General features: G+C 39.8%; 1 protein-coding gene across 1 annotated transcript in view; it reads right to left on the bottom strand.

Moving 5' to 3' along the window:
* LOC308687456 (uncharacterized protein) overlaps window positions 1-22072 on the bottom strand; it is a 94976-nt gene that overhangs the window by 14138 nt on the left and 58766 nt on the right. Inside the window, exons 16-25 of the mRNA XM_081360018.1 lie at window positions 19524-19664; window positions 19304-19435; window positions 18266-18406; window positions 14599-14739; window positions 14379-14510; window positions 13341-13481; window positions 9745-9885; window positions 9155-9286; window positions 7568-7699; window positions 6190-6215 (exon numbers count right to left, since the gene is read on the bottom strand). Of these exons, the coding sequence (XP_081216144.1) occupies window positions 6190-6215; window positions 7568-7699; window positions 9155-9286; window positions 9745-9885; window positions 13341-13481; window positions 14379-14510; window positions 14599-14739; window positions 18266-18406; window positions 19304-19435; window positions 19524-19664 (1259 nt within the window). The remainder of the gene's footprint in view (window positions 1-6189; window positions 6216-7567; window positions 7700-9154; window positions 9287-9744; window positions 9886-13340; window positions 13482-14378; window positions 14511-14598; window positions 14740-18265; window positions 18407-19303; window positions 19436-19523; window positions 19665-22072) is intronic.

Here is a 22072-nt window from a genome sequence, read left to right as displayed (position 1 = left end):
GGTGGGGACCTTTGGTTGTTTCCTCCGTGGTGCTTTTAGACCAGGACAGGAGTATGGCGGCTTAGAAGCCTTATTATATATGTATATATCCGTGTAGGATGTGGTATGCGGCAGCCTGGTCCTCTCCGCTCACATTCGTAAGGTTTTGCAACTTCGACCTGGGCGTTTCCCCAGGTTCTCAATGCTCTTGTCTTAGTTGTGCAGTATTCACACAGACAGGGTCTGTTTCGTATGGCGTATTGGGCATTCTCGTTCCCAAAGCGTCATTGACGCATCGCGAGTTCCCTCGAAAGGGAACGTCTCAGGTTACGACTGTAACCCTAGTTCCTGGAGAAGGGAACGAGACGATGCGTCACTTTGCCATACTTCCTACATCCCTGTGATCGACTTGCTTCGGCCCTTTTCGAAGCTAGCGCGGTTCTAAACCGGATGTCCTTTATCCTTTCCTGGTCGTCACGTCACCCGCCCGTGACGCCCACTCTCGCCATTGGACTAGTTGATACAAGTGCTTCAGACGCAATCACGCAGAAGCGTTCCCAAAGCGTCATTGACGCATCATCTCGTTCCCTTCTCAGGGAACTAGGGTTACAGTCGTAACCTGAGACGTTCTATGCAGATTGGGATTATTTACTTTAATTTTGCATGCCTGTTTCAGGCTCCCTTCTTTCAGAAGAAGTAAACTTTACCGGCAGTTTATTATATTCCTTTAAGTTCATTAATAAAACTGCTTATGTTTCCGGTTTCTAAGATACTTATTACCGATTCAAAGTTTGATATCTGATGTTGATTAATACCAAAAAATTAGTTAGGGGCTCATCACAACTCGTTAGTTACAACTAACAGACCTACGTTCTACAACCTTTCACCTTTTTCAAGATATTTTTTCCTTCATCCTTTTAGTTTTTGTCATGTCTTTATTTAATTCTAACCTCTCTTTTGTAACACTTAACGCTAGGGGTTTAAGAGACTCTATTAAAAGGAAAGCAACATTTTTGTATTTAAAAAGTGAAAAAGCACAAGCTTATCTTGTTCAAGAAACTCACAGCAATGAGACAGATGAAAAATTTTGGTCAAATCAATGGGGAGATAAGATACTGTTTAGTCATGGTTCAAATAGGTCAGCAGCTGTTGCCATACTCCTGAACAACTTTCTAGGGAAAGTGACTGCTACTAAGAAGGACCCGCTAGGTCATTGGATAATTTGTGTTTTTGAGATGGGTGACAGAATTTTTATCCTAGGGAATATTTACGGTTATAACAACCATAACCAGAACAAAAATCTTCTAATAGATCTAACCAATACTGTAAAAGAATTATCCAAAAATTATGTAGACTATGATATCTTTTTGGGAGGAGATTTTAACGTAGTAATGGATGAATGGCTTGACAGGTACCCTACAAGATTTCAAAATTATCACTACAATACAGCTTTGTTGGAACTTTGTAACTCACTCAAACTGATAGATATTTGGCGCTATCTAAACCCAGACACTCAAATATTTACTTGGTTTAAACCAGACAGAACAATTAAATCTAGATTAGACTACTGGCTTGTGTCAGATATTAGTCCTGACTCTGAAATAAACTGTACAATCTCGGCTGCACCACTTACAGACCACTGTCTAGTTAAAATTAATGTAACTCCATCAAATAGGTGCTTAGGAAGAAATGGCTATTGGAAATTCAACTCAAACCTCCTTAATCATGATCCCTTTTGTCAAGAAATTAAAAGAACTATTAATGATATAAATATGGATCCATCTTTCACGAGCTATAGAGCCAAATGGGAATATCTGAAATATAAAATTCGTCAAATTTCCATATCGTTTGGTAAAACTTTAAGTAGAGAAAGTAAACAAAAAGAAATGCATATTGTAAAGGAAATCAATAGTATTTGCAATAAACATCTGATAAATGAAGATGATAAGCAAAAACTAACGATGCTGCATTCCTCATTGGACAGCATTTATGGTAATAAAGCTAAAGGGGCTTATATCCGTTCTCGAGCAAAATGGATGGAGGAAGGAGAAAAGAGCACAGCATATTTCTGTCGTCTAGAGAAGAGAAGGCAGGAACGAAATGCGGTAAAAACGCTGATAATTGACAACCAAGAATGTACTGATCTTGATAAGATCTCCAGAGCAGTTTTTCAGTTTTATAGTAATTTATATTCCTCTTCTTATTCGCAGGTCGATGCTAAAGCTTTCTTTAATAAAATCTCTGAACAGATCCCTAAAATTGATGATTGTTTTAAGAATATCTGTGATGCTGAAATTAAAATGGAAGAGGTGGAAAAAGCCCTTAACTGTCTAAAACTGGATAAATCCCAGGCTCTGACGGTTTAACAAGCAACTTTTACAAGCATTTCTGGGATAACCTAAAAGTAATACATTCATTTTACCAACAACAATGAAGCAAGGAATTATCACCCTAATTCCAAAACCTGGCAAAAACTCAAAGATAATTGACAATCTACGTCCCATAACTCTTCTTAATAACGATTACAAACTCTTGACTCATATTTTTGCTAACAGACTTAGAGTGGGGATCGAGGACATCGTTTCAGACACACAATCAGGCTTTATCAGAGGACGTTCAATACATAATAATATACGACTTATACTTGACTTACTTGACTATAATTATTATTATAATGATTCAAAACGGTATTAAGCAGGGATGTCCTATATCCCCACTGTTATTTATTATTGCAGCCGAGATGTTATCCATTCTTATTAAAATTTCAGATTTTAAAAAACTAACAATATTTGATCAACAACTGACAATAAGTCAACTTGCTGATGATACAGCCATATTTATGAAAAATAGCGACCAACTCCCAAAAATCCTTGAAACAATAGGTTCCTTTTCAAAAGCGTCTGGGCTAAAATTGAATCTCAATAAATGCGAACTTCTACCTATTCATGATTGTAATCTCTCAGTTATTCATTCCATCCCAGTGAAAACAACAGTTAAGTATCTAGGCATACAAATTACAAAGGACGTGAATCAATTAACCAATCTTAATATCTGGGGGAACTTGGAAAAATGCAAAGCTCATCTCAACTCTTGGTTTTAGAGAGATTTATCTATTATCGGGCGAACATTACTTACTAAAACTGAAACCATCTCTCGCTTCATCTACCCAGCCCAATCATTGTCAGTTCCTAAGGAAGCAATCAAAGCAATAAACCAAGCAAACTTTAACTACATCTGGAAAGGTAAAATGCATTATATAAAAAAAGAGTACAATGATTAGAAACTATGAAGAAGGCGGGATTAAGGCAATTGATTTTGAATGTGTTGATGGTACAATTAAAACCAACTGGCTAAAACAATTTCTAAATAAAAAAACACAAATTTGGTTTCACATTCCCAACAATATCTTTATGAAACTTGGTGGCATCAAATTTCTCCTTAGTTGTGATTTTGACTTCAAGAAACTTCCCTATAAAATCTCTTCATTTCATTGTCAAACTCTGTTTTATTGGAAAATGATATACAAACATAATTTTAGTCCCCACAATATCCCAATATGGAACTGCAGGTATATTTTACATAATCGTAAATCTCTGTTTATACAAAACTGGTTAGATAAGGGCATTTGGTCTGTTACTCATTTACTGGACGGTAATGGTAACTTACTCTTATTCGAGGATTTTTGTGCTAAATTTAATATTATAGACAAACAGCAATATAAAAAAGTTTTTAATGCAATACCTAAGCAAGTTCTTTTAATGATATCTCACCGGCATCGAGACTGTTCGACTCCAAAGCTTCCTTCGCTTTTGGTACAAGGGAGTAATCTGTTCGAATGTAAAATAAGTAACCTCGATATTAGACAAATATTTAACAAAGAACTGTACCCGTTCTCTAGATCTTACAATTCAATCTCCAGATTTTTTTCCAAAAAAGATGCTGAATGTTTAAGATCCTTTTTTTTTTATTTCCACTTGTGCCAAAAGTTAAGGAAGTGCACTACAAGGTCCTAAATGGAATCTATCCATCTTCTGAGTTTCTTTCTAATAGATTTGGTTTTGACTGTAAGGACTGTGTGTTTTGTACCAATAACGCAGAAACCACAGATCACATGTTCTATGATTGTATTTACATCAATGCCCTCTGGAGTGATTTATTCCATTGGTTGTCTAAATATCTGCCTGTTCCTGTTTTAAAGAAAGAAAATGTTTAATATGGTTTTATTGTCAAAGATAACTATCACAATATGTTGATCAACTCCATAGTAATACTTGGAAAATTCTTCATACATAAGAACAGATTTATGAATTCCATTCCCAAATTTTTTGCTTTTCACAAAGAATTGTACTGTTACTTTTCATCTCTGAAATACATGAGAGGAAAGAATGCTGTGAAACTCTGTACAACGATAGATGATCTCGAAATGCTAAAAAATCCTTAGCTCTCTTTTTTTTTTTTTATCTCTTGTAATTCTCTCGCTTCTCTTAAGCGTCTTGTGTGTTTGACTCTGTCCGAAAGCCATCTTAAACTGTCATGTTCAAATGGTAATGTTTATAATTGTTATGTCTGTACTGGAAAGATTTCAATTTAAAAAAAAAAGTCTGGAAAGTTATATAAAAAAAAAAAAAAAAGTCGTCATGTTGTCGATCCGCCAAAAAAAAATTGAAAACGCCAAGACCTGTCCAAGACTGTATCATAGATTTTAATTTACTTTTAAACGACGTTCTACTGTCATCGCAAGATTAAAAGCATAATAAAGTATAATGAATAAACAAACAAAAAAAAAAGCTTTGCCGATTTCTTCGCTGTTTTCTCGCTTTTTGCTCGCGGGTTTCTCTATAGAGCTCCCCCAACAGCTTCGGAATAGATATTTGACAACACTGTTGTCAAAACTCGTTGGCTCGTCCCATCTTCTCCCGCTGGTCATGTGCATTTGTTTTCAAAGAACCCGGTGAACGCACGGAGCCATGTCCACTGAGGTATGTATAATACACAGAAGGCTAGCATATAAATGTTTATATAGTATATGTGTGCAGTGCCGTAAAGCAGTTTGTTACATCACGAGACCTGATATCACGCGATACTTCCTGATGCTGCGGCCGTCGGCCCAAAGTTGCAAGGGTGGTTTTTCGTCTCACAGGCGCTTGAGGGGTGCGAGAAGACCACCATTCAACCCGAAAACAGTCATATAACCATTCCAATAACTCCGAAGCTGTTCGGTTAAGATAAAAAAGTTACTTAGTTCACCTTTAAAGTTAATTAAGTGATTAAGTATAATTAAGTGATTAATTGAGTGATGATTGACTATTATTGAAGACACCTGATGTTAACAAGCAGAATCACTGAAGGAGAAAATCACAAATTGTAAGTTACCATTATGGTGATCAGTGTTTGCTTTAGTTGGGCTCTTGACCCTTATGTGTTTACTTTAGATTTTGTTTGGCTGTTGTATCTGAGTTATAACTAACAGATGAACAAAGAAAAAAAAGTGATCTGATGATGTTGGTCATAAATAAATAAATACAATTTGAGAAAATATAAAAAAAAATAGCTGTAACAAATTACATCATTTTTTTTAAGTTAATCCAAAGTATAATTTTTTTCAGTGCAGGGGGTGGCCAGGGGGCCCCAAGCAGCCACTTAGTTTGCTTATGCCTTGGGCTGGCCCTGATCCAAACTAACAAACTTTTGTCACAGAAGTGCTGGAATAAAAGTTTAAGTTTGTAAAAGAAGTAATGATAATGTGTGGATGAAATGGACAGCTTTGTGGACAGCTTTCTCTGTGCATTAAATCCCCCATATTGCCAGCAAACAATGAGAATGCAGAACAATGATGATGACAGAGAGTATAGGCTTCAAAGCTATTGTGAACCCTGGTTTGGCAAATAAATGAATGACGGACAGTTACGTATTTCCAAAATATTATTATGTAAGCTTTATGTTACTCCTCAAATAACAAGGGAATTTGTAGTAATTTCTAGTATTAATTAGTGAGTCCACAAACTCATTCTTTCAATTGGCTTTTGTGTGCAGAGTATTCACAGCTTATATGGACTGAATTCCCCCATAAACCATCAGCAATTATTAGAAAAAGCACATTCATATTTCAGATTACACACATATCTAAAATGCACATGTTATTGCACTGCTTCAGTTTGGACTATTATTGATAGGAGTCTCTACAACTTCAATTTCAGAAACTCAACTTACGTTGCGTCCTTCCAGCAGCGCTATACCTGCAATGACAGAAATCAGCATGAAGACAATAATATAATAAACTTTAAAAAAATACTATTTTATTAAGCAGCAATTTCAGCAAGATTGTGGATTCAGCAAGATTTCAGCAGTTGTGGACTAATGGTGAGAGCAGTGGTTCCAACTTTTTAGAGTGGTGTACCTCCTTCTGCGTACCCCCTCTCTTCCGGACTTCAGTCATACCTTTTCCATTAAGGGACAATATTTGCCCCCTAAAATTATTTCCCAGTGCTTTTTTTTACCATGCATAACTTTATGAAATAAAAAATGTTTTCAATGAAAAATGTTCAATAGAGCAATATGCAATGATGGAAAAACGAAGTGATACTTTAAAATATATTACACTAAAACCGGTAAGTCACTGTCTTCTCAATGAGCGAGTCATTGAGTCATCCTTGCATTCAGTAACAAAGCAAGTATTGTATTAGTAGCTGCATTTATAAAGTAGCTGTAGCTGTAGTAGTAGCTGTATTTATAAATGAATCATTAAATGATTGACAATTCTTTTCAAAGCTGCAGAATTGTTTACGAAACATGCACTCTAAAAAGAGATGTGTTAAAAATGACACATGTTGTGTCAATTTTAACACATGTAGTGAGTGTGCTCAGGGACAACATATGTTGTGTCAAATTTAACACAATAAATATGTGTGTAAGTAATTTTAACACACAAATTGTGTCATTTTAAAAAATAAAGCATATATATTGCATATAATTAACTTGTATTTACTCTGGCCTGTTTGTTTGAGAACATAGCAAACACTGCATATCATTCACAGTGATGGTGAGTGTCGGCACGCTCTTATAAAATGAGTTGAAAACAACACAACTTGTAAAAAGAGATGTGTTAAAAATGACACTTGTTGTGTAGATTTTAACACATGTAATGAGTGTGCTCAGTGACAACACATGTTGTGTCAAATTTAACACACAACCTGTGTCGATTCTTAACACATCTCTGTGTTTATAAGGACTACACATTTTGTATTACCTTTAACACAACTAATGTGTTATTCCTCTTACACAGAAGTGTGTTGAAACCTTTTACACACTAATGTGTTATAGTTACACAACTTGTGTCAGATATGTGTCACATGTGACTGTAGTCGGTGTGTATTTGCCAGAGTCACTTCCTGTGTTTTTACAACTGAGTGTTTGGATGAACACTGAAACGTATTGTTAACTTGTTTTTATGGAGTCCAGTGACATTTAATAAAGATAATGCATGTTGACACGAACACTCGCCGATGTATTCACATAAACACAACACAGTTAATCACTAAAACTAGCACATATATTTTTTGAAAAGTTCACATGCTACTTGATCGCTCACCGGTGCATTTTGACTGGCTGTTGCCGTAGTTACTGTAACCCAGGTCACATTCGCAGGTGTAGCCGCCTGGATGATTTCTGCACACTGCGTTTGTGCCGCAAACATCTGGATCTTTATTACACTCATCAATGTCTGTGAGAGAGAGAGAAGACCGGATTATATAACGCTTTAAAACTCCATAATGAATATAGTTCATGAAATTATATTCTAGGCCTATTTATTTATGGATTTAAAAACCATCTGTGCATTCAGATTTCTTCTCAAGACACTCATTGATATCTGTTGGGGAAACAGTTGGTATTAATCATAGTATTTTAATCATAGTAGTGGACTCTTTTATCCCATAACCCTTATGAAAAGAAAATACATTTCCATATATATTTTTATCAATATATTAAATGGTTTAAATATATATACCTGTACATACTAAAAGCAGGTTTAAAACTTGCCCCATTGAAGTCAACATGGTGCAAATTTTAAAAAGAGGATAACACGGTGTAGGCAACACCGATTTGGCGTTGTTCTCTGTATTGACAGCACTCCAAATTTACAAAAAAATTAGCTCAATGTTAAAATTGACCGGAGTTCTCCTTTAATATGATTGTAAGCTCGCACTCGATAAGCCCAAAATCCGGCATCCGACCAGCGCGGAAGGTCTCTATGTGTTACTGTCTTTTCTCGTGGCAAAGTATTTTTGATTAAATGAAATACATTTTGAAATGTATTCTCGCATTATTTCATCTGACTCCATAAATGAAAAGGTTTTAATGATATCTGTGGATCATTAAATGTGAGCGAATGTTTGACTATTCTTTTTAACTCTTTAATGAAAATAATGTAATAGTCAGTTAGAATAATCAAATGTAACAATTTATTATGCCAGGTAAATGTATCATGCCAATTTCATTATCAATTCAAAGATAATCGATACAAAACATCAAATGCTCTGGAATAAAGAGAAGAGATGCGAACCCGACATTATACATGAAGCTGAGAATCTCACTGTCAGCCTCTCAGGCTAATCTGAGATACAGAAAGGCCACGATCTTCTCGTTGTATTTCAGTATATAGACAGAACTTCTTTCACAAGGAAACGTCTGCTAACAATGGGAATTTACATTCAGTGTTGACACCTTTTGGGGGGTAGGAGACCATTTGTCTAGAGACCACCTTCCTTTGTGTGCCAGCTATCTCTAAACTCTACCAGTCGCACTAATGGCAGGAAAAAAATATATAAATCATTGATTCTACTTTGTTATATTTAAATTTTTTCTTTCTATAAAAGCCTACTGATATATACGCATGAAAAAGTGAGGGTACACTAGAGATCATCACTGTTTTAGGCCTATATAATTCCTAAAAAAAATGACCATGGGAAAATTCAGACATTTCAAAAATTCAGACATTTCAAAAATTCAGACATTTCAAATGATACCAAACATGAATAATTCTCAATGATAATTATCGTCATCAAACCATATGTATTTTTGGGTAATTTTCATGTGGTCTCAGCATAAAATTTCTGAAACTGAAGTTCTTTGGTTTGATTAACAGTAAATGGAAAGCAATACGAGTGAGGCCGCTCACCTTCACATGATGAGTCTAGTCTTGCATCACGATCAAATCCTTCAGGACATGTGCAGTTATAAGAGCCAACGGTGTTCACACACACCAGACCATCTGTGCATTCAGAGGTCTTCTCAAGACACTCATTGATATCTGTTGGGGAAACAGTTGGTATTAATCATAGTATTTTGATGTTTTAAACCCGGCACTTATTGTGTTTGTTAGTATTTTGTCATAAATTGCTTGGAGCATATAGAATAGCACTTTACTGGTTATATAAATATGTATGTGTATTTTGTATTTTGTATTAGATGCCCTGTCTGAAAACTGTGGTATCTCGTATCTCGTATAATATGTTTGTTGAATTTTATGGCATCTTGTAACTACGTTGTATTATATTTAGTGTTTAGTTTTGTTATTTGATACTGTGATGACCTGACGGGGGACTACAGATGTAAAGTAGCCCTATGGGCTAACTCTGGCATATTTACACTGCTGAAAAGCTAAGATGTTCATTAATATACATTGTCCCTCTTAAATAAACAAACAAATAAATAAATAAATAAATAAATCATAGTAGTCATAGTTTATCAGATAAACCCCTCTCGTACCCACACACTGTCCGGTTGATGCTGTGAAATTGAGTGGATCTGATTTAAATCCTTCATCACAGGTGCAGTAGTAACTTCCATGTGTATTGAAACACTGAGCGTTTTCGCCACACGGACTCCGCGTCTCACACTCATCTTCATCTGTAAGAGAGGCAGGAATCAAAATCGAAACGTTGTTACAAAGTTTAATAACTACTGTTACACAAATTCCATCTTTTGAGTGACATACAGAGCATTAACTGTGTATTATGCTCTGGAATAAAGAGAAGAGATGCGAACCCGACATTATACATGAAGCTGAGAATCTCACTGTCAGCCTCTCAGGCTAATCTGAGATACAGAAAGGCCACGATCTTCTCGTTGTATTTCAGTATATAGACAGAACTTCTTCCACATGGAAACATCTGCTAACAATGGGAATTTACATTCAGTGTTGACACCTTTTGGGGGGTAGGAGACCATTTGTCTAGAGACCACCTTCCTTTTGGTGCCAGCTATCTCTAAACTCTTAAAAACCTTATTACCTTTTGTTTTACTTATTTGGAAATGAGACCTTTGTACCAGTCGCACTAATGGCAGGAAAAAAATCTATAAATCATTGATTCTACTTTGTTATATTTAAAATTTTTCTTTCTATAAAAGCCTACTTATATATACGCATGAAAAAGTGAGGGTACACTTGAGATCATCACTGTTTTAGGCCTATATAATTCCTAAAAAAAATGACCATGGGAAAATTCAGACATTTCAAAAATTCAGACATTTCAAATGATACCAAACATGAATAATTCTCGATGATTATTATCGTCATCAAACCATATGTATTTTTGGGTAATTTTCATGTGGTCCCAGCATGAGACAGGTCAACTTTCCTGTGAACCACCTCAGGCCCTATTTTAACGATCTGAAACGTCTTGGTTACGTATGTAACCCTTGTTCCCTTTCGTAGTCACTCCGAGTTACGTCGGATGACGACGAATGGGGTTTCGCTTAGAAAGCCTATCACCTTCGAGTATATAAAACGAGCCAATGGCAATGAAATGCCATGGGTCTGCGGAATTTGCATAGGTCCGCCCCCCTCTGGGGGTATATAAGGAAATACGCCTGCAACATGCAGATATGTCTTCGCTGAGGAGCCGAGACTGAACTCAGGCGTTCCCAGCGGTACAGCGGAAGTGGCAGGGAGACGTAACGTCTCCGTTCCCTACTCAGGGAACGAGGGTTACATACATAACCGAGACGTTCCCTTTCGTGGTCACTCCGAGTTACGTCGGATGCCGACGAATGGGGTCCCCAGTCTAATCACGCCACCTCGGCTGTCTTCCAGTGCCCTGCGTAGGTCTGAGATCCTGAAACACTGCGTTCGGTCTACGTAAGCACGGAGGGCGCGCACTGGACAGAGCAGTGCCAAGGCTGGGTCTGCCTCCTCCAAGAGCAGCGCTTGCAGGTTCACTACCTGGTCTCGAAAGGGTGTGGTTTGTGATGCACCTTGTGATGCAGCGATCGACATTGCATCCTCTTCTGGAGCGACAAACGAGATTCGCGGGGCCTCCGTAGAGGGACCAGCGGCCTCAGTCTGGACACTCGCGGGTACCAGCGCTGGAGAGGGGGGTGTGGACCGTGGACGAGTCGGCGGTTTGTTCCACACCGTTACCCTCAGGTCACCCCGGCCACCAGCCGAAGTACAGCCTCCTGGGGAGACCGTAGATTGGGGTGTGGGTGGGGGGACTCTCGCTCGAGTGAGCTCATTGAGTCTCGACCGAAGTGCGGAGATGGTCATGTTCCCACAGTGAGAACATGAATCATTCACAAATGCTGCTTTAGCGTGATCAATGCCCAAACACACAAAGCAGCGATTGTACCCATCAGAATTAGACACATTGCGACCGCAACGAGAAGTGCACAGGCGAGGCATCTTTAAAAAGACGTGCCGCGTGCAAGCTCTTTTGTGAGATGAAAAACTCTGCGGATGTTGAAGAGGCCAGGGAGAAACACACTATCTGTCAGATCACTGATCAGATCAGCAGGGTAATGTGCACTCGCCGGAATCGCCGTCACACCAACACCGGAGAGTTTGCTCGTCTCAAAGATGAAGAGATAAAGAGTAACTCAGGATTCAGGCTTCTATGTGGAGTGAAGAATAGCTCTCGGCTCCGAAGCGAAAACATATCTGCATGTTGCCGGCGTACTTCCTTATATACCCCCAGAGGGGGGCGGACCTACGCTATGCAAATTCCGCAGACCCATGGCATTTCATTGCCATTGGCTCGTTTTATATACTCGAAGGTGATAGGCTTTCTAAGCGAAACCCCATTCGTCGTCATTCGACGTAACTCGGAGTGACCACGAAAGGGAACACAAGTATCAAGCGCGAAACGCAAGTAACTTTATGGGCGGGTCTCGGGCGATGTTGCTATTATACCGACGGGATAAATTACTCTTGCGCCCGATGCAAATCTAAAATGGGTTGGTCTGAAGTAGCTTCATTATTCATAGGTGTGGTTTGGGCATAACGTGAAATAAACCAATCAGAGCGTCATCTCACATTCCCTTTACGACCAGACGCGCTTGTTCCATGGCGGATTGCTATTATAACAGCGGATTTGCCAGGCGCACGCCAGGAGCGGTTCACAGCCGAGGAGACTGACGTTCTCATCAGAGCCGTAAAACACAGAGAAGTGAAGCTGGTGGTTAAACAGGCGTATGATAATTTGGGTAAATGTCTAAGCTAGATTTATGCTTTTATAATAAACTATCTATCTATCTATCTATCTATCTATCTATCTATCTATCTATCTATCTATCTATCTATCTATCTATCTATCTATCTATCTATCTATCTATCGTAATAATGTATGATTTGCAAAAATGAAAACTGCTGCTTCTGTGTAGATCAGAAAAGCAAAGTGTATGCGCGTTGTGCACACGCTACATTATGGTCAAGCATGCGCCCTTAAAATAGCATATGAATAACATGCGCAACGCATGTTTTTCCTGGTCAGTGGCGGAATTGTTTTCTAAACCTGCAAAATAGCATCAGGGAACGTTTGCGCCGGAACACGCCTCCTCTTTGCGCTGAACCGCCCCCGGGAGTTTACCTAGTTTACCGACGTGCGTCTGTGGAGGGAAAAGTCCGCTGTGCGCGGGTGCAAAATAGGAATGATACATGCGTCGGTGTACAAAGTCAATTGCCCTGGGTGCAAGATAGAGCCCCTAATGTTTCAAGTTTCATTAAATGATATGCTTAATTTATAAATGCATCACATAGATCTTGGATGGTTATAATCAGGGTCAGAAATTAATCAGGGCATGAACTAGGTAAAAAAAAATCATCTAATAATTATCTATGCGTATTTAGTTATGGGTTTAAACACCATCACTGCAAACAAGATATGTTCTAATAATATTTTCCATTAATTTGTAAAAATGTCATTTCTGAATGTTCTCTGAAAGATCAAAACGTCCAGTTTTTTAAATGTTTTGAAAAAGGTTGAGGGGAACATTCCGTTTGATCATTTTGCAGTTGGTATTAATCATAGTGTTTTAATCATAGTAGTCATAGTAATCATAGTTTATCAGATAAAGCCCTCTCGTACCCACACACTGTCCGGTTGATGCTGTGAAATTGAGTGGATCTGATTTAAATCCTTCATCACAGGTGCAGTAGTAACTTCCATGTGTATTGAAACACTGAGCGTTTTCGCCACACGGACTCCGCGTCTCACACTCATCTTCATCTGTAAGAGAGGCAGGAATCAAAATCGAAACGTTGTTACAAAGTTTAATAACTACGGTTACACAAATTCCCTCTTTTGAGTGACATACAGAGCATTAACTGTGTATTATGCACATTATGAAAAAGACATTGTATTAAAACACACAAGGTTCTCATTACCGACACAGGTCCTATTTTTTAATGTTTTGAATCCATCGCCACATATACTGCAGTCAGATTCACCCGTGTTCACTCTGAAGGAATCACTCACAATGGCTGTGCACTTGTAATGACACATCAAGGATGTTAAGAGGCTAAAAGCAGGTTTAAAACTTGCCCCATTGAAGTCAACAGGGTGCAAATTTTAAAAAGAGGATAACACGGTGTAGGCAACACCGATTTGTCGTTGTTCTCTGTATTGACAGCACTCCAAATTTGCAAAAAAAATAGCTCAATGTTAAAATTGACCGGAGTTCTCCTTTAATATGATTGTAAGCTCGCACTCGATCAGCCCAAAGTCCAGCATCCGACCAGTGCGGAAGGTCTCTACGTGTTACTGTCTTTTCTCGTGGCAAAGTATTATTGATTAAATGAAATACATTTGGAAATGTATTCTCACGTTATTTCATCTGACTCCATAAATGAAAAGGTTTTAATGATATCTGTGGATCATTAAATGTGAGCGAATGTTTGACTATTCTTTTTAACTCTTTAATGAAAACAATGTAATAGTCCGTTAGAATAATCAAATGTAACAATTTATTATGTCAGGTAAATGTATTATGTCAATATTATTATCAGTTCAAACCATATGTACTTTTGGGTAATTGTCCTGTGGTCTCAGCATGAAATTTCTGAAACTAAAGTTCTTTGGTTTGATTAACAGTAAATGGAAAGCAATACGAGTGAGGCCGCTCACCTTCACATGATGAGTTTAGTCTTGCATCACGATCAAATCCTTCAGGACATGTGCAGTTATAAGAGCCAACGGTGTTCACACACACCTGACCATCTGTGCATTCAGAGGTCTTCTCAAGACACTCATTGATATCTGTTGGGGAAACAGTTGGTATTAATCATAGTGTTTTAATCATAGTAGTCATGGTAATCATAGTTTACCAGATAAACCCCTCTCATACCTTCACACTGTCCGGTTGATGCTGTGAAATTGGGTGGATCTGATTTAAATCCTGTATCACAGGTGCAGTAGTAACTTCCATGTGTATTGAAACACTGAGCGTTTTCACCACACGGACTCCGCGTTTCACACTCAACTTCATCTGTAAGAGAGGGAATGATAATGATATCTGTGGATCATTAATTGTGAGCGAATGTTTGACTATTCTTTTTAACTCTTTAATGAAAATAATGTCAAAGTCAGTTAGAATAATCAAATGTAACAATTTATTATGTCAGGTAAATGCATCATGCCAATTTCATTATCAATTCAAAGATAATCGATACAAAACATCAAATGCTCTGGAATAAAGAGAAGAGATGCGAACCCGACATTATACATGAAGCTGATAATCTCACTGTCAGCCTCTCAGGCTAATCTGAGATACAGAAAGGCCACGATCTTCTCGTTGTATTTCAGTATATAGACAGAGCTTCTTCCACATGGAAACATCTGCTAACAATGGGAATTTACATTCAGTGTTGACACCTTTTGGGGGGTAGGAGACCATTTGTCTAGAGACCACCTTCCTTTTGGTGCCAGCTATCTCTAAACTCTTAAAAACCTTATTACCTTTTGTTTTACTTATTTGGAAATGAGACCTTTGTACCAGTCGCACTAATGGCAGGAAAAAAATCTATAAATCATTGATTCTACTTTGTTATATTTAAAATTTTTCTTTCTATAAAAGCCTACTTATATATACGCATGAAAAAGTGAGGGTACACTTGAGATCATCACTGTTTTAGGCCTATATAATTCCTAAAAAAAATGACCATGGGAAAATTCAGACATTTCAAAAATTCAGACATTTCAAATGATACCAAACATGAATAATTCTCGATGATTATTATCGTCATCAAACCATATGTATTTTTGGGTAATTTTCATGTGGTCCCAGCATGAGACAGGTCAACTTTCCTGTGAACCACCTCAGGCCCTATTTTAACGATCTGAAACGTCTTGGTTACGTATGTAACCCTTGTTCCCTTTCGTAGTCACTCCGAGTTACGTCGGATGACGACGAATGGGGTTTCGCTTAGAAAGCCTATCACCTTCGAGTATATAAAACGAGCCAATGGCAATGAAATGCCATGGGTCTGCGGAATTTGCATAGGTCCGCCCCCCTCTGGGGGTATATAAGGAAATACGCCTGCAACATGCAGATATGTCTTCGCTGAGGAGCCGAGACTGAACTCAGGCGTTCCCAGCGGTACAGCGGAAGTGGCAGGGAGACGTAACGTCTCCGTTCCCTACTCAGGGAACGAGGGTTACATACATAACCGAGACGTTCCCTTTCGTGGTCACTCCGAGTTACGTCGGATGCCGACGAATGGGGTCCCCAGTCTAATCACGCCACCTCGGCTGTCTTCCAGTGCCCTGCGTAGGTCTGAGATCCTGAAACACTGCGTTCGGTCTACGTAAGCACGGAGGGCGCGCACTGGACAGAGCAGTGCCAAGGCTGGGTCTGCCTCCTCCAAGAGCAGCGCTTGCAGGTTCACTACCTGGTCTCGAAAGGGTGTGGTTTGTGATGCACCTTGTGATGCAGCGATCGACATTGCATCCTCTTCTGGAGCGACAAACGAGATTCGCGGGGCCTCCGTAGAGGGACCAGCGGCCTCAGTCTGGACACTCGCGGGTACCAGCGCTGGAGAGGGGGGTGTGGACCGTGGACGAGTCGGCGGTTTGTTCCACACCGTTACCCTCAGGTCACCCCGGCCACCAGCCGAAGTACAGCCTCCTGGGGAGACCGTAGATTGGGGTGTGGGTGGGGGGACTCTCGCTCGAGTGAGCTCATTGAGTCTCGACCGAAGTGCGGAGATGGTCATGTTCCCACAGTGAGAACATGAATCATTCACAAATGCTGCTTTAGCGTGATCAATGCCCAAACACACAAAGCAGCGATTGTACCCATCAGAATTAGACACATTGCGACCGCAACGAGAAGTGCACAGGCGAGGCATCTTTAAAAAGACGTGCCGCGTGCAAGCTCTTTTGTGAGATGAAAAACTCTGCGGATGTTGAAGAGGCCAGGGAGAAACACACTATCTGTCAGATCACTGATCAGATCAGCAGGGTAATGTGCACTCGCCGGAATCGCCGTCACACCAACACCGGAGAGTTTGCTCGTCTCAAAGATGAAGAGATAAAGAGTAACTCAGGATTCAGGCTTCTATGTGGAGTGAAGAATAGCTCTCGGCTCCGAAGCGAAAACATATCTGCATGTTGCCGGCGTACTTCCTTATATACCCCCAGAGGGGGGCGGACCTACGCTATGCAAATTCCGCAGACCCATGGCATTTCATTGCCATTGGCTCGTTTTATATACTCGAAGGTGATAGGCTTTCTAAGCGAAACCCCATTCGTCGTCATTCGACGTAACTCGGAGTGACCACGAAAGGGAACACAAGTATCAAGCGCGAAACGCAAGTAACTTTATGGGCGGGTCTCGGGCGATGTTGCTATTATACCGACGGGATAAATTACTCTTGCGCCCGATGCAAATCTAAAATGGGTTGGTCTGAAGTAGCTTCATTATTCATAGGTGTGGTTTGGGCATAACGTGAAATAAACCAATCAGAGCGTCATCTCACATTCCCTTTACGACCAGACGCGCTTGTTCCATGGCGGATTGCTATTATAACAGCGGATTTGGCAGGCGCACGCCAGGAGCGGTTCACAGCCGAGGAGACTGACGTTCTCATCAGAGCCGTAAAACACAGAGAAGTGAAGCTGGTGGTTAAACAGGCGTATGATAATTTGGGTAAATGTCTAAGCTAGATTTATGCTTTTATAATAAACTATCTATCTATCTATCTATCTATCTATCTATCTATCTATCTATCTATCTATCTATCTATCTATCTATCTATCTATCGTAATAATGTATGATTTGCAAAAATGAAAACTGCTGCTTCTGTGTAGATCAGAAAAGCAAAGTGTATGCGCGTTGTGCACACGCTACATTATGGTCAAGCATGCCCCCTTAAAATAGCATATGAATAACATGCGCAACGCATGTTTTTCCTGGTCAGTGGCGGAATTGTTTTCTAAACCTGCAAAATAGCATCAGGGAACGTTTGCGCCGGAACACGCCTCCTCTTTGCGCTGAACCGCCCCCGGGAGTTTACCTAGTTTACCGACGTGCGTCTGTGGAGGGAAAAGTCCGCTGTGCGCGGGTGCAAAATAGGAATGATACATGCGTCGGTGTACAAAGTCAATTGCCCTGGGTGCAAGATAGAGCCCCTAATGTTTCAAGTTTCATTAAATGATATGCTTAATTTATAAATGCATCACATAGATCTTGGATGGTTATAATCAGGGTCAGAAATTAATCAGGGCATGAACTAGGTAAAAAAAAATCATCTAATAATTATCTATGCGTATTTAGTTATGGGTTTAAACACCATCACTGCAAACAAGATATGTTCTAATAATATTTTCCATTAATTTGTAAAAATGTCATTTCTGAATGTTCTCTGAAAGATCAAAACGTCCAGTTTTTTAAATGTTTTGAAAAAGGTTGAGGGGAACATTCCGTTTGATCATTTTGCAGTTGGTATTAATCATAGTGTTTTAATCATAGTAGTCATAGTAATCATAGTTTATCAGATAAACCCCTCTCGTACCCACACACTGTCCGGTTGATGCTGTGAAATTGAGTGGATCTGATTTAAATCCTTCATCACAGGTGCAGTAGTAACTTCCATGTGTATTGAAACACTGAGCGTTTTCGCCACACGGACTCCGCGTCTCACACTCATCTTCATCTGTAAGAGAGGCAGGAATCAAAATCGAAACGTTGTTACAAAGTTTAATAACTACGGTTACACAAATTCCCTCTTTTGAGTGACATACAGAGCATTAACTGTGTATTATGCACATTATGAAAAAGACATTGTATTAAAACACACAAGGTTCTCATTACCGACACAGGTCCTATTTTTTAATGTTTTGAATCCATCGCCACATATACTGCAGTCAGATTCACCCGTGTTCACTCTGAAGGAATCACTCACAATGGCTGTGCACTTGTAATGACACATCAAGGATGTTAAGAGGCTAAAAGCAGGTTTAAAACTTGCCCCATTGAAGTCAACAGGGTGCAAATTTTAAAAAGAGGATAACACGGTGTAGGCAACACCGATTTGTCGTTGTTCTCTGTATTGACAGCACTCCAAATTTGCAAAAAAAATAGCTCAATGTTAAAATTGACCGGAGTTCTCCTTTAATATGATTGTAAGCTCGCACTCGATCAGCCCAAAGTCCAGCATCCGACCAGTGCGGAAGGTCTCTACGTGTTACTGTCTTTTCTCGTGGCAAAGTATTATTGATTAAATGAAATACATTTGGAAATGTATTCTCACGTTATTTCATCTGACTCCATAAATGAAAAGGTTTTAATGATATCTGTGGATCATTAAATGTGAGCGAATGTTTGACTATTCTTTTTAACTCTTTAATGAAAACAATGTAATAGTCCGTTAGAATAATCAAATGTAACAATTTATTATGTCAGGTAAATGTATTATGTCAATATTATTATCAGTTCAAACCATATGTACTTTTGGGTAATTGTCCTGTGGTCTCAGCATGAAATTTCTGAAACTAAAGTTCTTTGGTTTGATTAACAGTAAATGGAAAGCAATACGAGTGAGGCCGCTCACCTTCACATGATGAGTTTAGTCTTGCATCACGATCAAATCCTTCAGGACATGTGCAGTTATAAGAGCCAACGGTGTTCACACACACCTGACCATCTGTGCATTCAGAGGTCTTCTCAAGACACTCATTGATATCTGTTGGGGAAACAGTTGGTATTAATCATAGTGTTTTAATCATAGTAGTCATGGTAATCATAGTTTACCAGATAAACCCCTCTCATACCTTCACACTGTCCGGTTGATGCTGTGAAATTGGGTGGATCTGATTTAAATCCTGTATCACAGGTGCAGTAGTAACTTCCATGTGTATTGAAACACTGAGCGTTTTCACCACACGGACTCCGCGTTTCACACTCAACTTCATCTGTAAGAGAGGGAATGATAATGATATCTGTGGATCATTAATTGTGAGCGAATGTTTGACTATTCTTTTTAACTCTTTAATGAAAATAATGTCAAAGTCAGTTAGAATAATCAAATGTAACAATTTATTATGTCAGGTAAATGCATCATGCCAATTTCATTATCAATTCAAAGATAATCGATACAAAACATCAAATGCTCTGGAATAAAGAGAAGAGATGCGAACCCGACATTATACATGAAGCTGATAATCTCACTGTCAGCCTCTCAGGCTAATCTGAGATACAGAAAGGCCACGATCTTCTCGTTGTATTTCAGTATATAGACAGAGCTTCTTCCACATGGAAACATCTGCTAACAATGGGAATTTACATTCAGTGTTGTTGACACCTTTTGGGGGGTAGGAGACCATTTGTCTAGAGACAACCTTCCTTTGTGTGCCAGCTATCTCTAAATTCTTAAAAACCTTATTACCTTTTGTTTTACTTATTTGGAAATGAGACCTTTGTACCAGTCGCACTAATGGCAGGAACAAAAAATATAAATCATTGATTCTACTTTGTTATATTTAAAATTTTTCTTTCTATAAAAGCTTACTGATATATACGCATGAAAAAGTGAGGGTACACTTGAGATCATCACTGTTTTAGGCCTATATAATTCCTAAAAAAAATGACCATGGGAAAATTCAGACATTTAAAAAATTCAGACATTTCAAATGATACCAAACATGAATAATTCTCGATGATAATTATCGTCATCAAACCATATGTATTTTTGGGTAATTTTCATGTGGTCCCAGCATGAGACAGGTCAACTTTCCTGTGAACCACCTCAGGCCCTATTTTAACGATCTGAAACGTCTTGATTACGTATGTAACCCTTGTTCCCTTTCGTGGTCACTCCGAGTTACGTCGGATGACGACGAATGGGGTTTCGCTTATCACCTTCGAGTATATAAAACGAGCCAATGGCAATGAAATGCCATGGGTCTGCGGAATTTGCATAGGTCCGCCCCCCTCTGGGGGTATATAAGGAAATACGCCGGCAACATGCAGATATGTCTTCGCTGAGGAGCCGAGACTGAACTCAGGCGTTCCCAGCGGTACAGCGGAAGTGGCAGGGAGACGTAACGTCTCAGTTCCCTACTCAGGGAACGAGGGTTACATACGTAACCAATACGTTCCCTTTCGTGGTCACTCCGAGTTACGTCGGATGACGAAGAATGGGGTCCCCAGTCTAATCACGCCACCTCGGCTGTCTTCCAGTGCCCTGCGTAAGTCTGAGCTCCCTGTTGTGAGACTAGCACGGACGAAGGAGTCCTACTTAAAGGTATAGCGGAGGATTTTTTTACTTCCGGGTGGAATGCCTATACTATTGGTCCTCCTAATTGTCAATCATTCTGGTGAATCAATCAAACTTTTCAAAAAGTGGAGAGGGCGGGTCTTATCTAAAATTCAGAAAGTTCCTCCGCTATACCTTTAACACAGGAATACCAAGGTACACTGGGAAGCATATCTCAGAGGTAACACGAATGTGTCAGGTGTCGCCCAGCCTGCAGCTCTGCAGATGTCTGTTAGCAAGGCGCCATGCGCTAGACCCCAAAAGGATGCCACACTCCGGGTGGAGTGGGCCATAACACCAAGGGGGCACGGTTGACCTTGCTGCTGGTATGCCAAAGCAATGGCGTCCACTATCCAGTGGGACAACCTTTGCTTGGAGAGAGCCTTTCCCTTCAGCTTCCCACCATAACAGACAAAGAGCTGGTCTGAGGTCCTGAAACACTGCGTTCGGTCTACGTAAGCACAGAGGGCAGCCCGGTCTCACCCCAAAACGTCACATACTGACGTGTCTTGACCAAACGGCAATATACGACGAAAAGGGTACCCCTAAAACGTCCATATCAGACGAAGACATTAGCGCACCAGCAGCGCCTCTTAGCGGTACCCTAACGCATACCTAAACCTACCCATAACCCGAATAGTCACATACGGACGTTTTAGGGGTACCCTTTTCGTCGTATATTGCCGTTTGGTCAAGACGCGTCAGTATGTGACGTTTGGGGGTGAGACTGTGTTACAGAGGGCGCGCACTGGACAGAGCAGTGCCAAGGCTGGGTCTGCCTCCTCCAAGAGCAGTGCTTGCAGGTTCAATACCTGGTCTCGAAAGGGTGTGGTAGGAACCTTGGGCACATATCCAGGCCGGGGTCTCAGGAACACGTGAGAGTTAGCCAGCCCTACCCTCTTGATGGAGGCCAATGCAACCAGGAGCGCTGTCTTAATTGACAGAAACCTAAGCTCTACTGATTGCAGAGCCTCAAAGGGAGCACTCTGCAGGGCAGTTGAAACCACTGAGAGGTCCCAAGAGGGTACAAGGGGAGGACGAGGAGGATTCAGTCTCCTCGCTCCC

This window comes from Scardinius erythrophthalmus, assembly GCF_964197995.2.
Source record: "Scardinius erythrophthalmus genome assembly, chromosome: 3".
Classification (NCBI taxonomy): Eukaryota; Metazoa; Chordata; class Actinopteri; order Cypriniformes; family Leuciscidae; genus Scardinius; species Scardinius erythrophthalmus.
Note: the sequence above shows the minus strand (reverse complement) of the source record. Positions and strands in the feature narration are given on the sequence as shown.